This window comes from Astatotilapia calliptera, chromosome 6 (genome assembly GCF_964374335.1).
Source record: "Astatotilapia calliptera chromosome 6, fAstCal68.1, whole genome shotgun sequence".
Lineage (NCBI taxonomy): Eukaryota > Metazoa > Chordata > Actinopteri > Cichliformes > Cichlidae > Astatotilapia > Astatotilapia calliptera.
In genome coordinates this window covers 32,884,769-32,903,138 of record NC_137427.1, presented here as the reverse complement: position 1 = coordinate 32,903,138, position 18,370 = coordinate 32,884,769, and the positions used below count along the sequence as shown (strand labels likewise).

At 43.0% G+C, this 18,370-nt stretch overlaps 1 protein-coding gene across 3 annotated transcripts in view; it reads right to left on the bottom strand.

Moving 5' to 3' along the window:
* Positions 1-18,370, bottom strand: part of LOC113018274 (B-cell receptor CD22-like) — a 93,484-nt gene that overhangs the window by 7,350 nt on the left and 67,764 nt on the right. For 2 of the 3 annotated variants that reach the window (XM_080303177.1, XM_080303176.1), the window contains exon 5: positions 964-1,308. In XM_080303177.1, the coding sequence (XP_080159303.1) occupies positions 964-1,308 (345 nt within the window). Of the gene's footprint in view, positions 1-963; positions 1,309-2,006; positions 2,223-2,328; positions 2,434-2,538; positions 2,773-2,855; positions 3,147-3,450; positions 3,707-18,370 lie in introns of those variants that run through there. The other variant, XM_080303175.1, reaches the window with a different exon arrangement.

Sequence of the window (18,370 nt, the reverse complement as noted above, 5' to 3'; positions counted from 1 at the left end):
CTCTCTGCATGCTGGAGCTGTGTCTGTGTGCGCTCTCTCTGAGTACTCTATCTCACAAAGACATGGGTTTGGTCAACTGATGAAATTAAGCATAGGCATTATGTATTATGCCTTAATCAAGATATGTCAGAAGTACAATGTGTCTGTGAAGGTTCTCAGTCATCCAGGTCATCGTAGTCAAAGGAGCTTGCAAAGAAAAGCGTCTGGATATCTTTAAGTTGCTTGAAGACGTTTCACCTCTCATCCGAGAAGCTTCTTCAGTTCTAAGGTCAAATGGTGGAGAGTCCCAGATATAAACCTAGTGGGAGTATCCCCCCACAGAGAGACAAAAGGACCCCCTGATGATCCTCTAATCGCCTGAGCCAAGGTGTGAAACTGGGTGTGGGTCCCAATCAGCCAGAGTTTCGGGTGTGTTCATTGTGAAACCTGGCCCCACCTTATCATGCGAATTCCTGAGGTCAGATGGCCCAGGATGTGAGTGGGCGTTAAGGCGTCTGGGAAGGATCTCAAAACTGGATTATAGATGGCAGAGAGTTGGTGTCGTAAATGCGAGATCCCTTCCCAGACGCCTTTGACTCAGAAGTACAATATTTTCCTTTTTTGCACTTAAAACATCACTGTAGTATGGCTAGTGCATATATAGTGCAAGATTCACAAATACACAACAGTGGCAGTAAAGATTAGATGTTTATAGTTTTACTGCTGTTTACATTCACTGCCACTACCTTGGATGGGACCTTGAAACTTGAAAATGGATATGCAGAAGAAATGAATGGCTCGAGAAATCTGATGATTGCATCATGCATTTGGTTGGATCTGTGCGATGACTTACATTACATATGTAAGACACAGTTGAATGATGGCTCTTCATATTCTTTTGTAACACAACATGTACCTATTAAGAGCTAGTAGGTTTGAAAAATATAATATTTTTACTCTTGCTTACTGACAAACCATAATTACCTGTGACAGTCAGAGTAACTCCAGGAAAATCAAACTGTTTCACTTCTTCATTTTCTGTTGTGATGGTGAACCTGTATTCTGCTGAGTCATCTCTCTTCAGCTTCTTTAATCTGAGGATGTGTTGGTTCTTCATGCTGTCATCATACTCCACATGATCTGCATCCTCAGTCAGGTTCCTCCTGATGTCCTCCTCAGCATTTCTCTTGACTTTATACCAACATTTAGACTGTATCTGCTGGTAGTCAGGATGTGAGTATTTACTGGAGATGTTGACTGAAGATCCTTCCAGAGCACAGATTCTGCTGTGGACATAATTCAAACTCCAGCAGGAATCATCATTAACACCTGAAATATCGATAAGACACAGATATTTTAACTGAATTTGTCAAATCAGTTTATTTATATTATATATTTAAACATAACAGATGTTGTGGGTCGGCTAACAACTGACAACAAAGTACAACGCAACAACTAAAAAGTACTTTAAATTACTGTAATAATTAGTGATAAAAATACAAAATCAACTAAATAATTTATAAGAATAAAATAATAACATTAAAAATATATAAATCAGGAAAAGAAATATATTCAGGAAAATGAGAGACTGAGTTACTCTTGGCTGAGACTGAAAAAGCTGAGCAGAAGTCAGGAGATGAATACTGTTAGTATCATAGATGAGCAGATCTGAAGAGGGAGAGTTTTGGATCTGCAGCTGAGAATTGTGATGTGATCACCAACATTTACAAAATAATTTATCACTCATTAATGATCAAGAAACTGACCTAGTTTCAGTCATTGTGGAAATGTACAGTTTATGAGGTTGGGGAAAACTGCAGTGAGCTGAGACTCAAGAAGTCACTTAGATGAATGACGAAACGTTTCTCCTACTGAAAATGCTATGTCCAGATGAACAGAATGAACCGTTTTGGATTTACTAGTGTGATGACTAATAGACTTAGTATTAATTGCAAGAAGGGGTGATAATATTTTGAGAAACAAAAGCTTTAGTTCTTTGAAAGTTGAGAGACAGTAAGTTTACTCACAGATGTCAGCAGAGCGCACATCCTCAAGACCTTTTACAGCACAAGACAAACTGTCTGGATGAGAGATGGAAAACTGAATCTGTTTTCCCTCCTGCACTGTAGGCTTTCTGGTCTCATACCACACAAAGGAAATCAGAGGGTCAGTGAGAAAACAGCTGCTGTTACAGGTCAGTCTGATGTGACCTCTGTGTTCAGCAGGCCTCTGGACATGAATTTCTGTTGGGAGATGATGAACACATTTTCCACCAGTTCATCTCTGTCATGTCAAATAAATTAAGAAATAAAAATGAAATTTCAAAGTGCAGTTTGTCCAGAACTTCACCTCTGGGATATGTGATGGAGCAGGACTCGTCCACTGATGTCTGCTGAGAAGAACACATTCTCCCTTTAGCATAGGTCACACTGAAGCAGGTCTCTGTGATGGAACCTGAGAAAAACCAACAACTTTCCGTAAATTCATTAGAGTCTGAAGAGTAAAGTGTTTGTGTTTAACATCTCATAACATGATGAGGAGGTGTCCATCATGACTCACCCACAGAGACTTCAGGGGCTCTGAGATCCTCGTAGCCTTTGACAGCACAGGAGTATGTGACTGCTTCCTCCCTGCTGAGCAGCTCTTGGTACCAGGGAGACCAGTCCTCATAGAGAAACTCTCTGTTCTTGTACCAGATGTAGGCTGCAGGCTTTTCAGTCAAAGGACAGCTGCTGCTGCACATCAGTGTTACTGTCTGTCCCTCTGTGGCAGGAATCACCTTTACCTGCAGCTCTGAGAGGTCACATGACCAACATGAATACACTGATCATTCATAAACTCATTCATTTATGATGCATTTGTAAAAAGAACTGTACCTGTAACTTGGAGATGAATTCCACTTTGTTGGCACTTTGATCTGTCAGCAGTTTTAATGCAGCAGTAAAAATTTGCATCTCTCTCTGTCAGATTATTGATTGTTAGAGTGAAATTACTCTCTGCTGACATGCTGTACTTTACATGTGTTTCATCTACTGAGAACATTATCTTGGAGACAGTATCGTGTCCAGTGTACCAGCCATTTCTTGCAGTGAGATGTTGATGTGAGCAGGGCAGATTCACTGATGAACCTTTCAAGGCACAGATGCTGTTTGCTTTTCCCTGAACACCTTTAACACAACATGTGATTAGAAAACATGGTGAACATTTATGCTAACTTTCTTTTCTGTGCTAATCTGTGATGACAGCATGTTACTGTAAAGGATCACAATCTGGTGCTTTGATACACTTGACAGTTCAGAACTTCAAAACAAGAAAAAATCATGTTAACAGTAAATCTCTTAAGTGAGGTTTTTTTTAGGAAATTCACTTTAATTTAACTTCTGAGAAAAACTTGTAACTTTCTGCATCTTTTTCTAGATTCCAGAAACATCATCACAGTCATCATGAGGAGGAGAAACAAATTATTCCTACCTGACAGACACAGAATGAAACCCAGAAACAAACATCCAGCTTCTGCCAACAACATGGCTGCTGTAGATTTTCTCTTCTAATCAAAAAGTTGATTATGTGAATATAATTTAGTCCTTGCTATGACTTCTGTTAATATCAAAATTTATAAAATATCAGAAATGTGAATAAATGTTCAAATTCATGAGCTGTCTAAGAGGAAAACCTGAATACAGAGCTGATTTCAGCGTGTCTGCAGGACAAACACGTTTTAACACGACCAAAGTCACTTCCTCCTTTATGATAATTTTTTTTTCACAACAGAGCCCTCTAGTGAAGAATGCATGTTTGCAGCAGCTATTGGACTCTTACTTTTGAATTTATAGTGGGGTTTTTTGTGTATTGTCACACTTCTTGTCTTTGTTATTTTTAAAATTTACAAAGCATCCCAATTAAATATGCTACATGACCACATTTCATTACATTTTCATCAAAAAACCCAAAGTTGTTACTATTGGCAGAGTAACAACAATGGTGCGGCATTAATGGTTATTGTGGTGCAGAAAAAGAAACTTACCAGAACCACTAACAGGCGTGATATTTTTATTTTTCAAAATATCATTTCATTTCATTCATCTGTAAATATACTTCAGTAAATGAGCAGTAAAGGTAGTCTATTGCTATATATAATAAATACATGTGTGTTTTTATATATTACTAGTATACTCACCTTTGTAAAGTCTAAATTAAAAAAAATCAGACCAAGCAGATTTACTGATAAAGATGCAGTGACTGGCCTATATTAGTATACAGAAATAGAAAAAAGAAGAAAAACGATTACATTTTTTTTTATAACACATCAAATGTCTTCACTGGGTCTATACTTCATCCATGTTTGGACGAGAGAGAGAGAGAGAGAGGGGGGGGGGGGGGGGGGTATTATATGAATGGTAGCAGTGTGAGCCTCTAAAAGCTGTGTGTACTGTTCAGTAATATTTGTACCCTCTTTTACTCTGTTTTATTCATATTTTGTGGGAACCAAAATTTTCATTCATTTTATCTCAAATATCTTTAGCGTTTCTCTGAATTTCAATTTTCTATCACTGCTAAGATGGAGCTGTTTTCAGGTCGTGATTAGGCAGGAATCACCTTTACCTTCAGCTCTGAGAGGATATGCATTCATCGGTGTGATAATCATAAAATAATCACTGTTTGCAAGCATCATACTGAAACAATGAGTTTAACTCTCCTGTCCCAGCAGTGTTCTTGGTTGTTTCTATACTTGTTGCAGTAGTAAATGTTTGCATCACTTTCTCTCACATCCTTGATCACCTGTGTGGGGAAGCCATCAGACACGCCCACGACCCTGGTTTCGTCTGTAGAGAACATACTTGTTGCCCTGCTTGTGCATAGTGTACCATTTCCAGTTGGACTTTGCTTTATCTGACCTTTTAATCCATAGATGTTTTAGATGTTTTTTGTGTGTCCAGTCATCCCTTTACCAGAAACTTTCATTAGCAGACATCAAAGTTTTTAAATGAAACAAAGAAGTGAACCTTAAAGAACATGTATGCTTTCCTGCTTACATGTTCTAAAAGCATGGCTCTCCTCAACCTTCTCCTCATCCTTCAACTTTATTCAGAAACATTGATGGTACAGCTGTTTTTGTATGCCTAATCACTGTCATGACAACAAGGTAGGTTGTTGTTTTGTAGGTGATGACAGATGGCGTTAAGTTATTATATAAAAATGTCCTTCCTTCTTTAGAAGGAATTCATCTTAGTAAAAGAAGAAGAGGACATAGCGTGACAAGAAAGGAACCTTGGTACTGTATGAGGAGGACAGCAGTGGGACAGAGAGGGTGAGGCTGCTGGAGGACATGTATCAGAACAGTAAAACAGAGGTGAGGTGTGTGGTTGGGGTGAGAGATGGATTCAAACACAGACACACACACTGTAAGACTTGGCCCTAATGTCTCCTCAAATCGCACACTGAGCACTGGCTCCCCACCGGGCTGTGTGCTGAGCCCCCTCCTGTATTTTCTCTACACCCACCACTGCAGTTCGACCCACAACAACAAACTCATCATCAAGTTTGCTGATGACACCACAGTAGTCAGACTCATCTCAAAGGCAGAGGAGGCAGACTACAGAGAGGAAGTCCTGAAGCTGGCAGCATGGTGTTCAGAGAACAACATGCCAGTGAACACTAAGAAAACCAAAGAGGTCATTGTTGACTTCAGGAGGCACAGCACTGACATACCTCCCCCCCCCCCCTTTACATCCACGGGGACTGTGTGGAGAGGGTCCACTCCTTCTGGTTCCTTGGTGTCCTCATCTCTGCTGACATCTCCTGGACAGATAACATCTCAGTGGTCATCAAGAAGGCCCAACGTTCGTCGGGGGGTTCCCCAGGAGCATCTTCCTTGGGTGGCTCAACCCGGGGTAGCGGTCATGGCCTATTAGGGGCTCTGTTGGCTCTTAGGTGACGGTTTCCTCGTGGCTGCGTGCAGCATGGCTAGGGGAGGGTCTGTGCTGACGGACGTGGGTTACTGACCTGGTAGCCTGGCTGCCCCTGGGTGGGTCTGGGACGGGCGTGAGGTTCTGGGGGCGCTCCGTCTCTGGGCTGGGGCCCTGGCTGGGCCTCGGGGGCTTGGGTCCTGGTTGGTATGTTGCTGGGGTTGTGGGCGGGTGGGTGTATGGGGGCCCGGCCCTGGCGCAGGGTGCTGCCAGTGCATCGAGCCACCTGGGGGGCTCTTCAACTGGTGGGGGGGTGTTACACCTTGCAGGAGCTCTCCTCTCTTCAGGAACTCACTCTGCAGGAGGGGGAGATATAGGAGAGGTGGAGGAAGATCTCAGCCTGGGCGTCTATTGTCTTGTGTAGTCTGGAAGATGAGTGGATGATGGGGTGGGTGCAGTTTTCTCTGTGGTGGGGTCAGGTGGGCTGTCCCGGGCTCTGTGGGGCTGGGCGGCGCTGCTGTTCTGGGCCCCGGTCCGGATGGGCCTGGGTCCCCTTTCCCTGGCGGGTTGCGGAGTATGGAGGTGCCTACTGGGTTCAGCGGGGGAGCTGGCCCCAGGGAGGGGTCACTTGCCCCTCCCTTCCTTCCCTCCCCATCTCCAGCTGCCTCCCTCTTCCCGTTCCACCACAACCACCCACACATGCAGGTCCTTGGGGTAAAGGTGTGTCACCAGGGTGCAGGGGAGGCATCCCCCCCTCTGTCCCCTTCTGGCTTCTTGTGCCTTAATTTTATCTCACAACTTAGACATTCACATTATTCACACTCTCATAACACATACATATAGGATCTTGGGGGTGGGCACGCTACACGGACTCCAAAAGACCATCAGGGTGTACACCTCACCCCTGGCGTCGTTGCCCACCTCTCAATTTTAAATACAGACACTGAGGGCTATCAGGAGGGACTACCTGCTGCTCTCTGGCAGGTAGCTCCATGCCCTCCTGGGTTTTAAATGCACCTTAGAACACACATGCATCAACACTACATATGAGTGGGCGGAGGGAGGTTTTGGAGTCTTCTCTCACCCCCATTCTCTGCGACCTGCTGGAGCGGGGGGCCGGGAGGAGGAGTTGGCCATCCGACTGGGGTCTGGAATGTGGGGCCTCCCTGCTGCTGCGGAGTCGGGACGGTCTGCTTCTCGCCACCACAGGGAAAAAGGGTAACACCACCTGGGTCTGGGTGCAGTTCCCCCCTCCAGCGGCAAAGGTACCTAGACCAGGTTCTTAGAGTACGCTTGGGGAGTGTGATCGTGTGTACAGCGTCTCTTTATGTCTGTCTCCACGTTGGTTGAGTGTGGAGTAAGTGCATATGAGAGCATGAGGGTGGGAATGGATGTTTGTATCTGTGTGTGCCTGTTTGTCTGTGTCCATATGTCAGGTCGGGTATCAGACGCCACCTCTCTGGGGACATCTCAGGCCCTCTAAGGTATGGAGGCCTATCACCCACCACCACTTCCCCTGCCAGTGGCAGACGCCCTCAGACATCAGCGCGTTGGTGGTTCTTTGTGTCCGGGGGTGGGCGCCCAGGTACACACCGGCTCACTCCTTGGTGGCTGCTTATCAGGGCCTGGAGCCTGGGGCTCGCTCGGGCCACTTCGGGGGTGGGGTGCCCTCGGCCTCTCGGCCTGGGGTTCAGTCACTCTGGCGCAGCTGGCTGCCGGCGGAGCTCACGGGCACATCACTGCAACCCCCCCTGGCTTCTGCTCCGCAGCTGCTGAGTGAGCCCTCATCTGGGACTCTCCTCAGCTCTTTCTGGGACAGTGGCGCGGCTGCCCCTCTGTTGGCCTTCCTTGGTCTCTTGTGTTCTGGGGGCCTCTGGATGTCTGGAGTCTTGATCTCCTCCATACCTGCTTCATGCCCTGGAGGACGGGGCTGTGGCCCCCCCACACCCTCTAGCAGATCATTACATGAAGGAACCTTTTAAAAACAAACGTGTTCATGCTCACAGGTGTACACACGGGTGCTCACACACACAAACGACACCCTTTTTGGCTCCTACCTCAAAGCACACTGTGCGCTGTCGATCTTACGTGCTGCACAATAATGTTTAATATTTAATATTTACTGTTATATTCCCATATATCATCGTGATGTTGTTTATTGTATTGCTCTCGTTTTCTTCTGCTTGTTTTCTTTTTTCTTTCTCAACAGGCGATCCAGGTGATTGATATATGCATTTTTTTTTGTGTGTCTGCTTATTTAGTTGGTTTTTGGGTTTTTTTTGCCCTTTATCCCCGTCCCTCTTCTCCGCAGTTTTTTCCCCCTCTTCCTTTCTCCCTTTTCTTTTCCTCATTAAAGTCTGTCCCGTAACTAGCAAGTGAAAATTAAAAAAAAAATAAAATAAACAATAAAAGGTGAATCAAATAGACCATTACGGCAAGGCTGGGATGGTCAACTTGGTAAAGTAAATCCGTTGGGCATCTTTCCTCGCCTTTAGACAATAATTCTGATGGCAAAAGAACCAAACAGGACAGGCAAAAAAAAAACAAAAACAAAAAAAAAAGGCCCAACGTTGCCTGCACTTCCTGAGGGCCCTCAGGAAGTACAAGCTGAACTCCAACCTGCTGCTGACCCTCTACCACTCGTGCATTGAGAGCCTGCTAACTTACAGCATCACGGTATGGTACGGCAGCTGCACTGAGTTGGATAGACCGAGGCTTCAGAGTGTAGTCATGACAGCACAAAAGATCATCGGCTGCCCTCTCCCCTCCCTGATGGACATTTATTCCTCCCGCTGCCTCAACAGAGCAGCAAACGTCATCAACGACGGCTTCCACCCTGGTTTCAACATGTTCAGCCTGCTTCCCTAAAGGAAGTGCTACAGGTGCATCAGCAAATGTTTGCCAGGGGGCCAGAATTTTCTTTCTAATTGTCATGTCTAGCTTTTCATAAATAATTATCTGAATCCTACAACCAAAGTTTTCATCTGATGTAAAATGTATAAAAATTCATTATTTGATATAGGAACTATTAAGTCAAATTTATAACCTAGCAAGCTGTAGTACCTTTTCCTTTGGGAAGATACCATCTGTGCAGTCTGCAATTTTGTTGAAGAAAGATGTTGAATCTATTTAATTATTGTAGAAAAATTATTGATTTCTGTACATTTTCTTACGCGTGCATTAAATTAAAGTTGACTACGTCAATTAAGCATTATGAGGTGGAAGGTGGGGGGTGGTTCCCTATTTTTTTTTTTTGCTGGGAGTAGACTTGTAGTCAAGACCGCCTAATCCAAGACCAAGACAAGACCAAGACCAGAGGGTATCGAGACCAAGACAAGACCAAGACCAGAGGGTATCGAGACCAAGACCGAGACCAAGACCAAGTTGAGACGAGACCAAGACCGGGACAAAAAAAAGACTAACTTTTGTGTGCTTTTGAGGGCTGACATGATGGTACTGACTGGCCCCAAAGTCATCTGACAAAACAGCGATCACCTCCAACAACTAAAATATGAAATATGTAACTGGTTTCAGTTATACTTTATATATAGATAAAATTGTAACATCAAACTGAAGATTATAAACTTGAAATTGCATCATGTCCTATTGTAGTAGTACTAGCCAAATTACACTGTATGATACCAACTTCCCTAAAATGGATAAGGCCTGTCAACACAAAGTGATATGCAGATGTTATTTAAAAGTCAATGGTCACATTTATTTAGTCAAACAACACCATTTTAAGTAAAATTCTGTAATCAAACAATATAAAGACATGTGCACACCTCACATGAATCAGATGCAAACTACAAATATTACATACCAATACAAATTGTGCATTAATAAGAATAAGAACAAGTGCTTAAAAGATTCTGGCATCTTGATGTCTTCAGTGGCATGAGATTACAACACACTGCCAATGAATTCAAGCCTGTTGTTCAGTAGGGCAGGAACAATAGAACACAGACATTATGAACAAATAACAAATATCTTATGAACAAATATATAATGAACAAACAGCATATTTTCAGAGAGGAGTGAGAGAAAACAGTTCACATTTTAAAACAGTGATTGATTGCACTTCAAGAAAACTAAAGATTGCAACATCTTATAGCCTAGCCGTGCGCGGTGGGGTCTCATTAGAATGCCTCCTCTACTAAAAACCCTCTCAACTGGGGCAGAAGAGGCAGGGACAGAGAGGACCTTCAAGGCAACACTGTGTAGACTGGGGAAACACTCTTTGTTTTTTGACCAAAAGGTGAGTGCATCACAGTCAGAGTCATTTATGCCGTCTAGGTACTTGCTTATTTGTGCATCAGTGCTCGAGTCCTGGCTTGTGCTGCGTTGCAACCTAAATGCCTTGTAGCGTGAAAGAAGACGTTGTTTTGGGGGTGGCGCTGAGTCACTATCTGATAATTCTGTGTCTTCTTCTGTTGGTGCTGTAGGTCCGTCTCTGTCTACCTCTGTGATCAAAAGGTCTGGAAAAGGGTGCACACACACACATACAAAGACAGGATTAGACAGGATGCTTCTAATGATGCTATAAAACCAAAGACAGTGATATTAAGTGGAACAACAAAAACAACAATAACAATAAATTATTATTATTATACAGTAACCTATTAATGACTTTTTAATGTCATCTCTGAACCTCTTCAGTGCTGGTCCGGTTTCACCATTTTGCACATCTAAATCTACCCAGGTCAGTCCAAACTGGGGGTCGAGCATGGTGGCAAGGAAGTAGATCCGATGGCTAAACGGCTCTTCTGGATCCTTTTCGTCCATGCAAATCTGCCTGAAAATTCCAGAGAACCGTTTCTCTAAAGATCTTTTCAGTGCCCTGACTATAGTTACGGCCTGGGGCATTTGTACTTCCATCTTTATAAGATGATTCTTCAAGTCCAGAACAGTGGGGACCACCATGCTAATAGTCACCTGATGATCACCTTCTGTAAGGTCTGTTGCATCAGAAAAAGGCTCAAGCAAAGCACAAAGGTCTTTCAGCTGAGCCCACTCTCGGGTTGAAAACACTAAATTCTCTGTATTGCTGCACATTTCAGTGATGGCCCCGTGGTCAAGTGTGATCAGAGCCTTTAACTGTCTGTAGGTGCTATTCCAGCGGGTGTTGTTTCCTGCTGGGATGGACTTATTGGAGCCAAAGTGTGCCTCAAACAAGTCTTTGTGGTTACTACTGCTGTGCAGCAGGTTTGTAAACTTGCTGGCTTTGGCAATGGCTCTAGCTATTGCCTTTACCTCTTTCATCCCATCACTGATTACAAGTTGCAGCGAGTGGGCGAAGCAAGAAAGACGTTCACCCGTTGACCATGGATCAGAACCTTCTGCATCCTCCCACATTGTTTCATCATCGAGGTCATCACTGCTGTCACCTTCAGGGTGCTCTACTTCTGGCATCTTGACTTTAAAGGCCCGCTTCATATTGGATGCATTATCCGTCAGAATGTAGCTTATTTTATGGCCAATGCCATACTCCTCAACTATTCTGTCAAATGCTGAGGCGATTCGTTCGCCGCAGTGCTTCCCTGTGAAACGCCTACAGTCAAGCAAAAATGATTGTAAACTGTAAGAGTCCTTGTTCTTGCAGGCAGCATGAGCAGTAACTCCCAGGAAAGTACGAAGCCTCCGGTCAGACCAGAGGTCTGTTGTTATTGCTACATTTGGCTGGACTTCCAGGGCTTTGATTATGTCACCCTTCAATTTAGTGACAAGGTGAGGTATCAGCTTCTCTGTCAAGGTGGTTCTAGACACAGGAGTGTATTTGCTATCCAAGACATTCAGGAAGTGTCTAAAATGTGGATTCTCAACGATAGACAAGGGGAGAGAGCATCCAACTATAAGGTCCTGGAGGATGGACTGGGTGATGGCCTGTTGCCTGGGTGAATTTGGGGAAAATAAGTGGATGCTTGGAGCAAACAATGATAATTGAGGCTATGATACTCTATGATACTAGCAGAGAAAGGGGACTTTGTGTCCTCTTCAACAACACATTCTGCGTTTACATAAAGAAGATGCACATTCATCAAACATGACTGACGCCCTGAATGTTTTAAGACAGATCCAGCAGGCCCAAAATCAGGACTATGTAAGTGATACAAGTGACTGGTTTTCTTGGCTTTACACTGGCTCCTGGTTACAGGTGCTAAAAAGACTACTCATCGGAGTTGGGATATTTTTACTTTTATTTTGTGTCTTTGTAACGTGTATATTGCCATGTATAAAACTCATGATTAACCGCATAATATTTTCTACTGTTGCTGCATAAATAGCCATGACAAGTGATGATGATGATAATGACCCCGACCTGTTGGAACACGAAGACTTTGTGTGATTAATGACGATGTGACAGAAAATGTACAACAAGATGTTACAAACTGGTATCTCACTTTAAGTTTTACTGACAACAGGAGGGAATGTCAATGGAAAATTGTATTTAGTAGTCAGTATAATCTTTTAGTGATATAAGTTTGCATATGGTAGAATACTGCATGTAGTTATTTGTATTAGGAAATATTAAACCATGTATACTTAGAGGCATATAATTAATTGTGTGTGATCACTAACAGGCTGCAGGCTTGGGGTGCACCCCAGGAATGCACCCCCATGTCCTGGGAGCACGAGAGAGCTTGTACCTGGTTTTATTGTTTTATGGCAGGATTAACGTAGTTACGTTTGTTTTAGTCTAAGTGCTCTTTGTTTAGATGAACTGCAGGACTTCCTCACCGTGTTATCTAGGGTGAACCATCTAGGGTGAGGGGGAGGCTACCCTCTTCCTGACCAAGGATGTTTGACCCTTTGATCAGCAGTAACACACACACACACACACACACACACACACACACACACACACACACACACACACACACACACACACTGAAGTATAAATAAAGACCGGGGCAGTTTCTTAGTGCGAGTCTCTCAGTAGGGAGCTGCCCTTGCTAGCAAGAACTCCGTGTGTTTCTCTTCTCTGAGTCTTTACTGAAGAAGTGTTTTAGAATATTTTCCCTAACAGCTGACATAAGCAAGTGTCGTGTCCTGTAATGACTATACCATATTGCACCACTAGAGGGTGGTGTCATGAAATAAGAGTAAAGTGCAGTCGGGAAAATTTAGAGTTAGAATAAAGTTAAGATGCTAACTGATAACTCAATGTGCATGTTTTTTTCTGCTTAGTTTTTTTGTCATCATGGCTGCAAACGCCTCTCCACTGCTTTGCCTTGCCCTGGAGATCCTGCTTTGGCCTTTAACATGTGGATGCGTATGTTCAACAATTATTTGCACGAAGAAGAGCTACTTTACTTCACTGCTTAGGAACAGAGGGACAAAGGATTTTCTGCTCAATGCCAAATACAGGTGATACTTCCGCCTCTGCTGTTACTGCCCTAGAACAACACTTTTCACCCAAGGTAAATGTTGTTGTGGAAAAACATGCTTTCAGAAAGCGAACACAAGCTTCACATGAGACTGTTATCCAGTATGTGGCGAGCTTGCGTGACCTTGCTTCTAAATGTTTGTTTGATGACAGGACAGAAGAAATGATCCGTGAACAGCTAGTTGAACATGTGTCTAGCCCCAGCATAAGAGAAAGAAATTTGCTTGAACACGATTTGACTCTAGATAAAGCTGTTACACTGGGAACACAAATGGAATCTGCAGTTCAACAAGCTAAATCCATAGCTGCAGACAGCAGTACTCCAGTCCAAGCTGTGCAGTCTCACTCACACTCCATGCAGGAGCGTGAGTGAGAAACACAAATCCAATGCTCAACCTGCAAAGCCATCTCATGCAACCACACCCACTAAGAACTGTTTTAGATGTGGTTCAAACAGTCATTTAGCCAACTTTCGTCAGTGTCCTGCTGCCAAAGCTACATGTAAAATGTGTCATAAAATTGGACATTTTGCTCGTGTCTGCTGCTCATCCAAGAAAAAAGATGTATGGGAAGTCCATTTACCACAACTCAGAGTCCTCTACTTAACAGATCCTTCGCATGCATCAAAAGGATTGCAATGCAGCATAAATGTGAGCACACCTATCTCATCAGCTAAGGACATTGAACTGATTGTGTACACAGGTTCTGCAGTTTCTATCTTGCCTAACCACATCTACAAAGAGCACTTCAGTGATACGCCACTACAACCACCTGACCTTCAACTGGTTACATACACAAAGAAAACAATTCCTGTTAGGTTGCCTGCAAGTCACAGTGAGCAGAGGAAATGCATCTGCCTCAGCTGTGTTCTTTGTTGTAAAAAAAAGGAACTCCTCTTCTTGGAAGAAATCTGATGGAAGCACTGAATGTCAGCATTGCAGGCAATACTGCTCTACCTCCATGTACTGATCGTACTGCTTTTGTGATGTTTACAAACCAATCACCTGCTCCTTGCATCCCTGCTGCCCCAGATATTGGCTGTGTGCGTGCCTTTGTGTATAAAGTGAAAGTTGACCCAACAGTCAAACCTGCCCGTCAGAAGCTGCGACGTCTCCCGTTTGCTGTGAGGGCTTCAGTTTCAGCAGAACTGAATCGTTTACTCAAAGCTGGTGTCATTGAACGGATTGATGCATCACCATGGGTATCCACAATTGTTGTGACAGGATGGAAAACTGGTGGAATAAGGCTGTGTGCAGACCTCCGTGAACCAAACAAAGCTGTGATCACTGATTGCTTCCCCTTACTACATGTAGATGAATTGTTTGCCAGCTTACAGCGTGCAAAGAGGTTTTCTACAATTGATCTTGCAAATGCATACTACCAGCTGCCCCTGCATGAAGATAGCAGAGATTTGACAGCATTCATTACACATGATGGACTCTTCAGATTCTGCAGAGTACCTTATGGACTGGCCTCTGCCCCCTCAGCTTTTCAGAAAAGTGATGGCTGAAATCCTTAAAAAAGACCTCCCAGGTCTCCAAAATTACCTGGATGACCTTACTGTCTACAGTAAAAGTGCAGCTGAGCATGACCAAAACCTTAACACTATCCTGCAGAAGCTCAAAGATGCTGGACTTGTGCTTAACGAAAACAAATGCCATTTTAGGAAGACATTACTATGCTTCCTAGGTCATGTTGTCACTGCTGATGGCATTCTTCCTGATGAGGAGCATATTGATTTTGTTTTAAGAGCCCCTCCCCCATCTGATGCTGTTGCTTTGAGATCCTTCTTGGGCTTGATGTCATGGTACTCCAAGTTCTTGCCAAACTTTGCAACTGTTGTAGCCCCTATGCATGCCTGTGCTAGCGACAAGAACACCTTCACACGGACTTTAGATGCACAAGCGAGCTTTGAAGAAGTTAAAAAACTCCTGGTGAATAGTCCTGCACTGCTACTGTTTGACCCTGCCTTGCGTGTAGTGATCTCTACTGATGCAAGTGACTATGGGCTTGGTGCTGTATTTGCTCAAGTGCAATCTGATGGCACAGAAAAACCTGTGGCGTTTGCTCCCCGCACACTGTCTGCAACACAACAAAAGTACTCAACTATTGAAAAAGAAGCTTATGCTTGTGTGTGGGCTGCAGAGAAATGGAGAACATATTTGTGACGCCGACGTTTTACTCTGCAGACAGACCACCAAGCTCTGACAACACTGCTGAGCACCAAAGGGATTAATCGGGCTGGCATGTGCATCGCCCGCTGGTCTGCCTAGGTTCTCCAAACTATACAGCTGACTGTCTCTCTCGCCTGCCCCTGTCTGTTTCTTCCCATCCCACATCAGATGCAGATCATGAAATGATAGCTCAAGTTGCTGCTGCCATGTCCTCACTTCCAGTTGCTGACTCTGACTCTGCCTGTTCAACTTGCCCTGAACTGGTTGCTTTGCGTTCACAAATATAAAGTGGCTGGCCTGCCTCAATCAAAGCACTTGATGTCACACTTGCACCTTACTACAAAATCTGTAATGCACTCTCAACCCTAAGTGATTATGTTCTCAGAGGCTCAAGGCTCATTGCACCACTTTCAGTGAGACCTAAACTGATTGCACTGGCACATGGAAGTCACCAAGGGATTGTGCTCACAAAACGCCTTTGCCCGTTCAATGACAAAACTGCACATACTAATCCTGCTCCCAGAACATTGTAACTGACAATGGTACACAGTTTACCTCTGTAATAGAGGCATCTCCCACAGCAGAACATCTGTCTACTACCCAGCTGCAAATGGAGCAATCGAAAGGTTTCATCGTGCCCTCCGCACCTCTATCCAGACAGCAATCCAGCAGTCAAAACCATGGAAGGAGACTGTGCTGGATTGGCTTCAAGTTTACCGTGCAACACCGCATGTAACTACTTCCCTCTCTCCCTATGAACTCCTGTATGGCAGAAAGATGGTTACTAAACTGGATGTACTCCCTTTGCCTTCTGCTGTGTCTCCACTGGATAACATTGCACGTCACTCAGTTCAGAAATATCAGTTGAAAATGCAACGTTACACTGATTGTAGGCATCACGCACAGAAACCTTCGTTTCTACCAAGAGAGAGTGTGAGGATGAGGAAACCCCACCATGTTCCCAAAGGACATCCCAGATTTACCCCTCCTATAACAGTAACAAAAGCCAAAGGCTCAAAACTTTTTTTGTATGTCTTGTTTTTTTTTCTTGAATAAATTTCATCTAGGTCATAATGGATGGAAAAACAGAAGGACTAACATGACTGTTTTATGTTCAGCAGGCATAGAAAGCACTGGATGTCTGGGTCTCTTCCATTCCTGCTTCATGTCCTGGGGGCATATGGCTCCCTACACCTACTATTAGACATTTAGATGCAGAAATCTTATGAACACAAGAGCTCTTACACACAGAGGTGTACAAACAGGTAATCACAGATGCACAGTATCTTGGTCGGCTGCTGCCTCTAAACACATAATGCATTATTAGTACTCTATGCTGCTCAGTAACATTTAATATTTATTATTTACTGTTACTTTTGCGTATGTTGGTTGTTGCTGTGGTTTCCCTGCTGTTGTTTTTTTTTTTGCTCATTTTTTTTCAGCAGATTTTCAGTGTCTTTTCTCTCTCTATCTCTCCTCTCCTTCTGTTAACTGTCTTCCAAACGTCTCTTTCCTTTTTCTTTCTCTTTCCTCTCCCCGTCCTATCTGTTCTGATTGTAATAACTCATAATAAAAAATCCTCTATTTTATCTATCTATCTATAAAAACTATTACTATCAAGTGGACCAGGACAGCAAAAGCGGAACTTGGTCAACTTGAGAACATAAATCTGCTGGGCTTTTTCTTGGGCTTCAAATTCAAATTCAAATTCAAATTTTATTTGTCACGTACACAGTCATACACAGTACGATATGTAGTGAAATGCTTGGACAACTGCTCGTGACCTAAAGAGAACAAAAAAGGAAAAGGCTATGAATAAGATAGGAAATAAATATGAAAAATTAAAAAGGGTAAATTTAACTAGGAAGGAATAAAATATAAATTAAGGTTAAAAATGAAATAACTGTACAACACAAATTAGAATGAAGGGTAAATTTAACTGGGAAGAATAAGATAAAGATAAATATATAAATTAAAGTTGAAAATAAAATAACTGTGTAACAAAATACACAATACACAATATAGAACTATATAAGAATGTATGAAGAAATCTAAATATAAATAAATATATACACAATAACAGCAGCTGTACAAGTATTAACCGGAAATGAAGAATATAGTGACCAGTGTTGTGCAAAACCAAAGTCCAGAAAGTCCAGTGTGTGTGTAAGAACCATATGTGTGGGTCAGTACTGTGTGGTACTGATTGCCGGGCAGGACAGGCAAGGACAAAAAGAAAAGAGAGTAAACATGAATGTCCTCTGTGGTTCTTTTGCTGTCTGCAGGAAGAACAATGGGGCTTAGTTGTCTTGTGCTGAATATTTTAGATGTTCAGGTAACTTTCAGTCTCAATGACTGTTCTAAGTATTGATATTATTCCTCTACATTTATGTATATATATGTATGCTGTATGTATTCATTACTTTTTCTAAAACTCTCCTGCTCAAACCTGATGGAGTGCAATAAAAAATGGCACAAGAGTTAAAATGCTTAAAATACAAACATTTTTACAAGGCATGTTTACAGCCTGTTAAAATAATAATAATAACAATAATATTAATAATAATAGTGACCATTTGGAAAACATCACCATTATTAAGCACCAGTCTAGCTTGTTCTGCTCTTTAGCAGTTTGTGGTCTGTCCACCGTAGGCTGCCATTATCACAGCTCATGATCTCAGCAGCAGTCTCTGCAGATGGGTATTTGGTTGGCGCTTGCAGGTTATGTTTTCAGTAATATTTTCCACTGAACCCTGTTATTATCTTTGAGTTAGCACGCAAAAAGACTCTCTGCTAGAAACTGATTGCAATCGCAGCAATGCACATGCAAGTGTGGGGGCTGGGTGAGGAGTTTACAGATGAAAAGCCTTTTATCTCTGCTTGTTGCCACAAATAAAATAATTTCTAAATCAGGTTATTTGTCT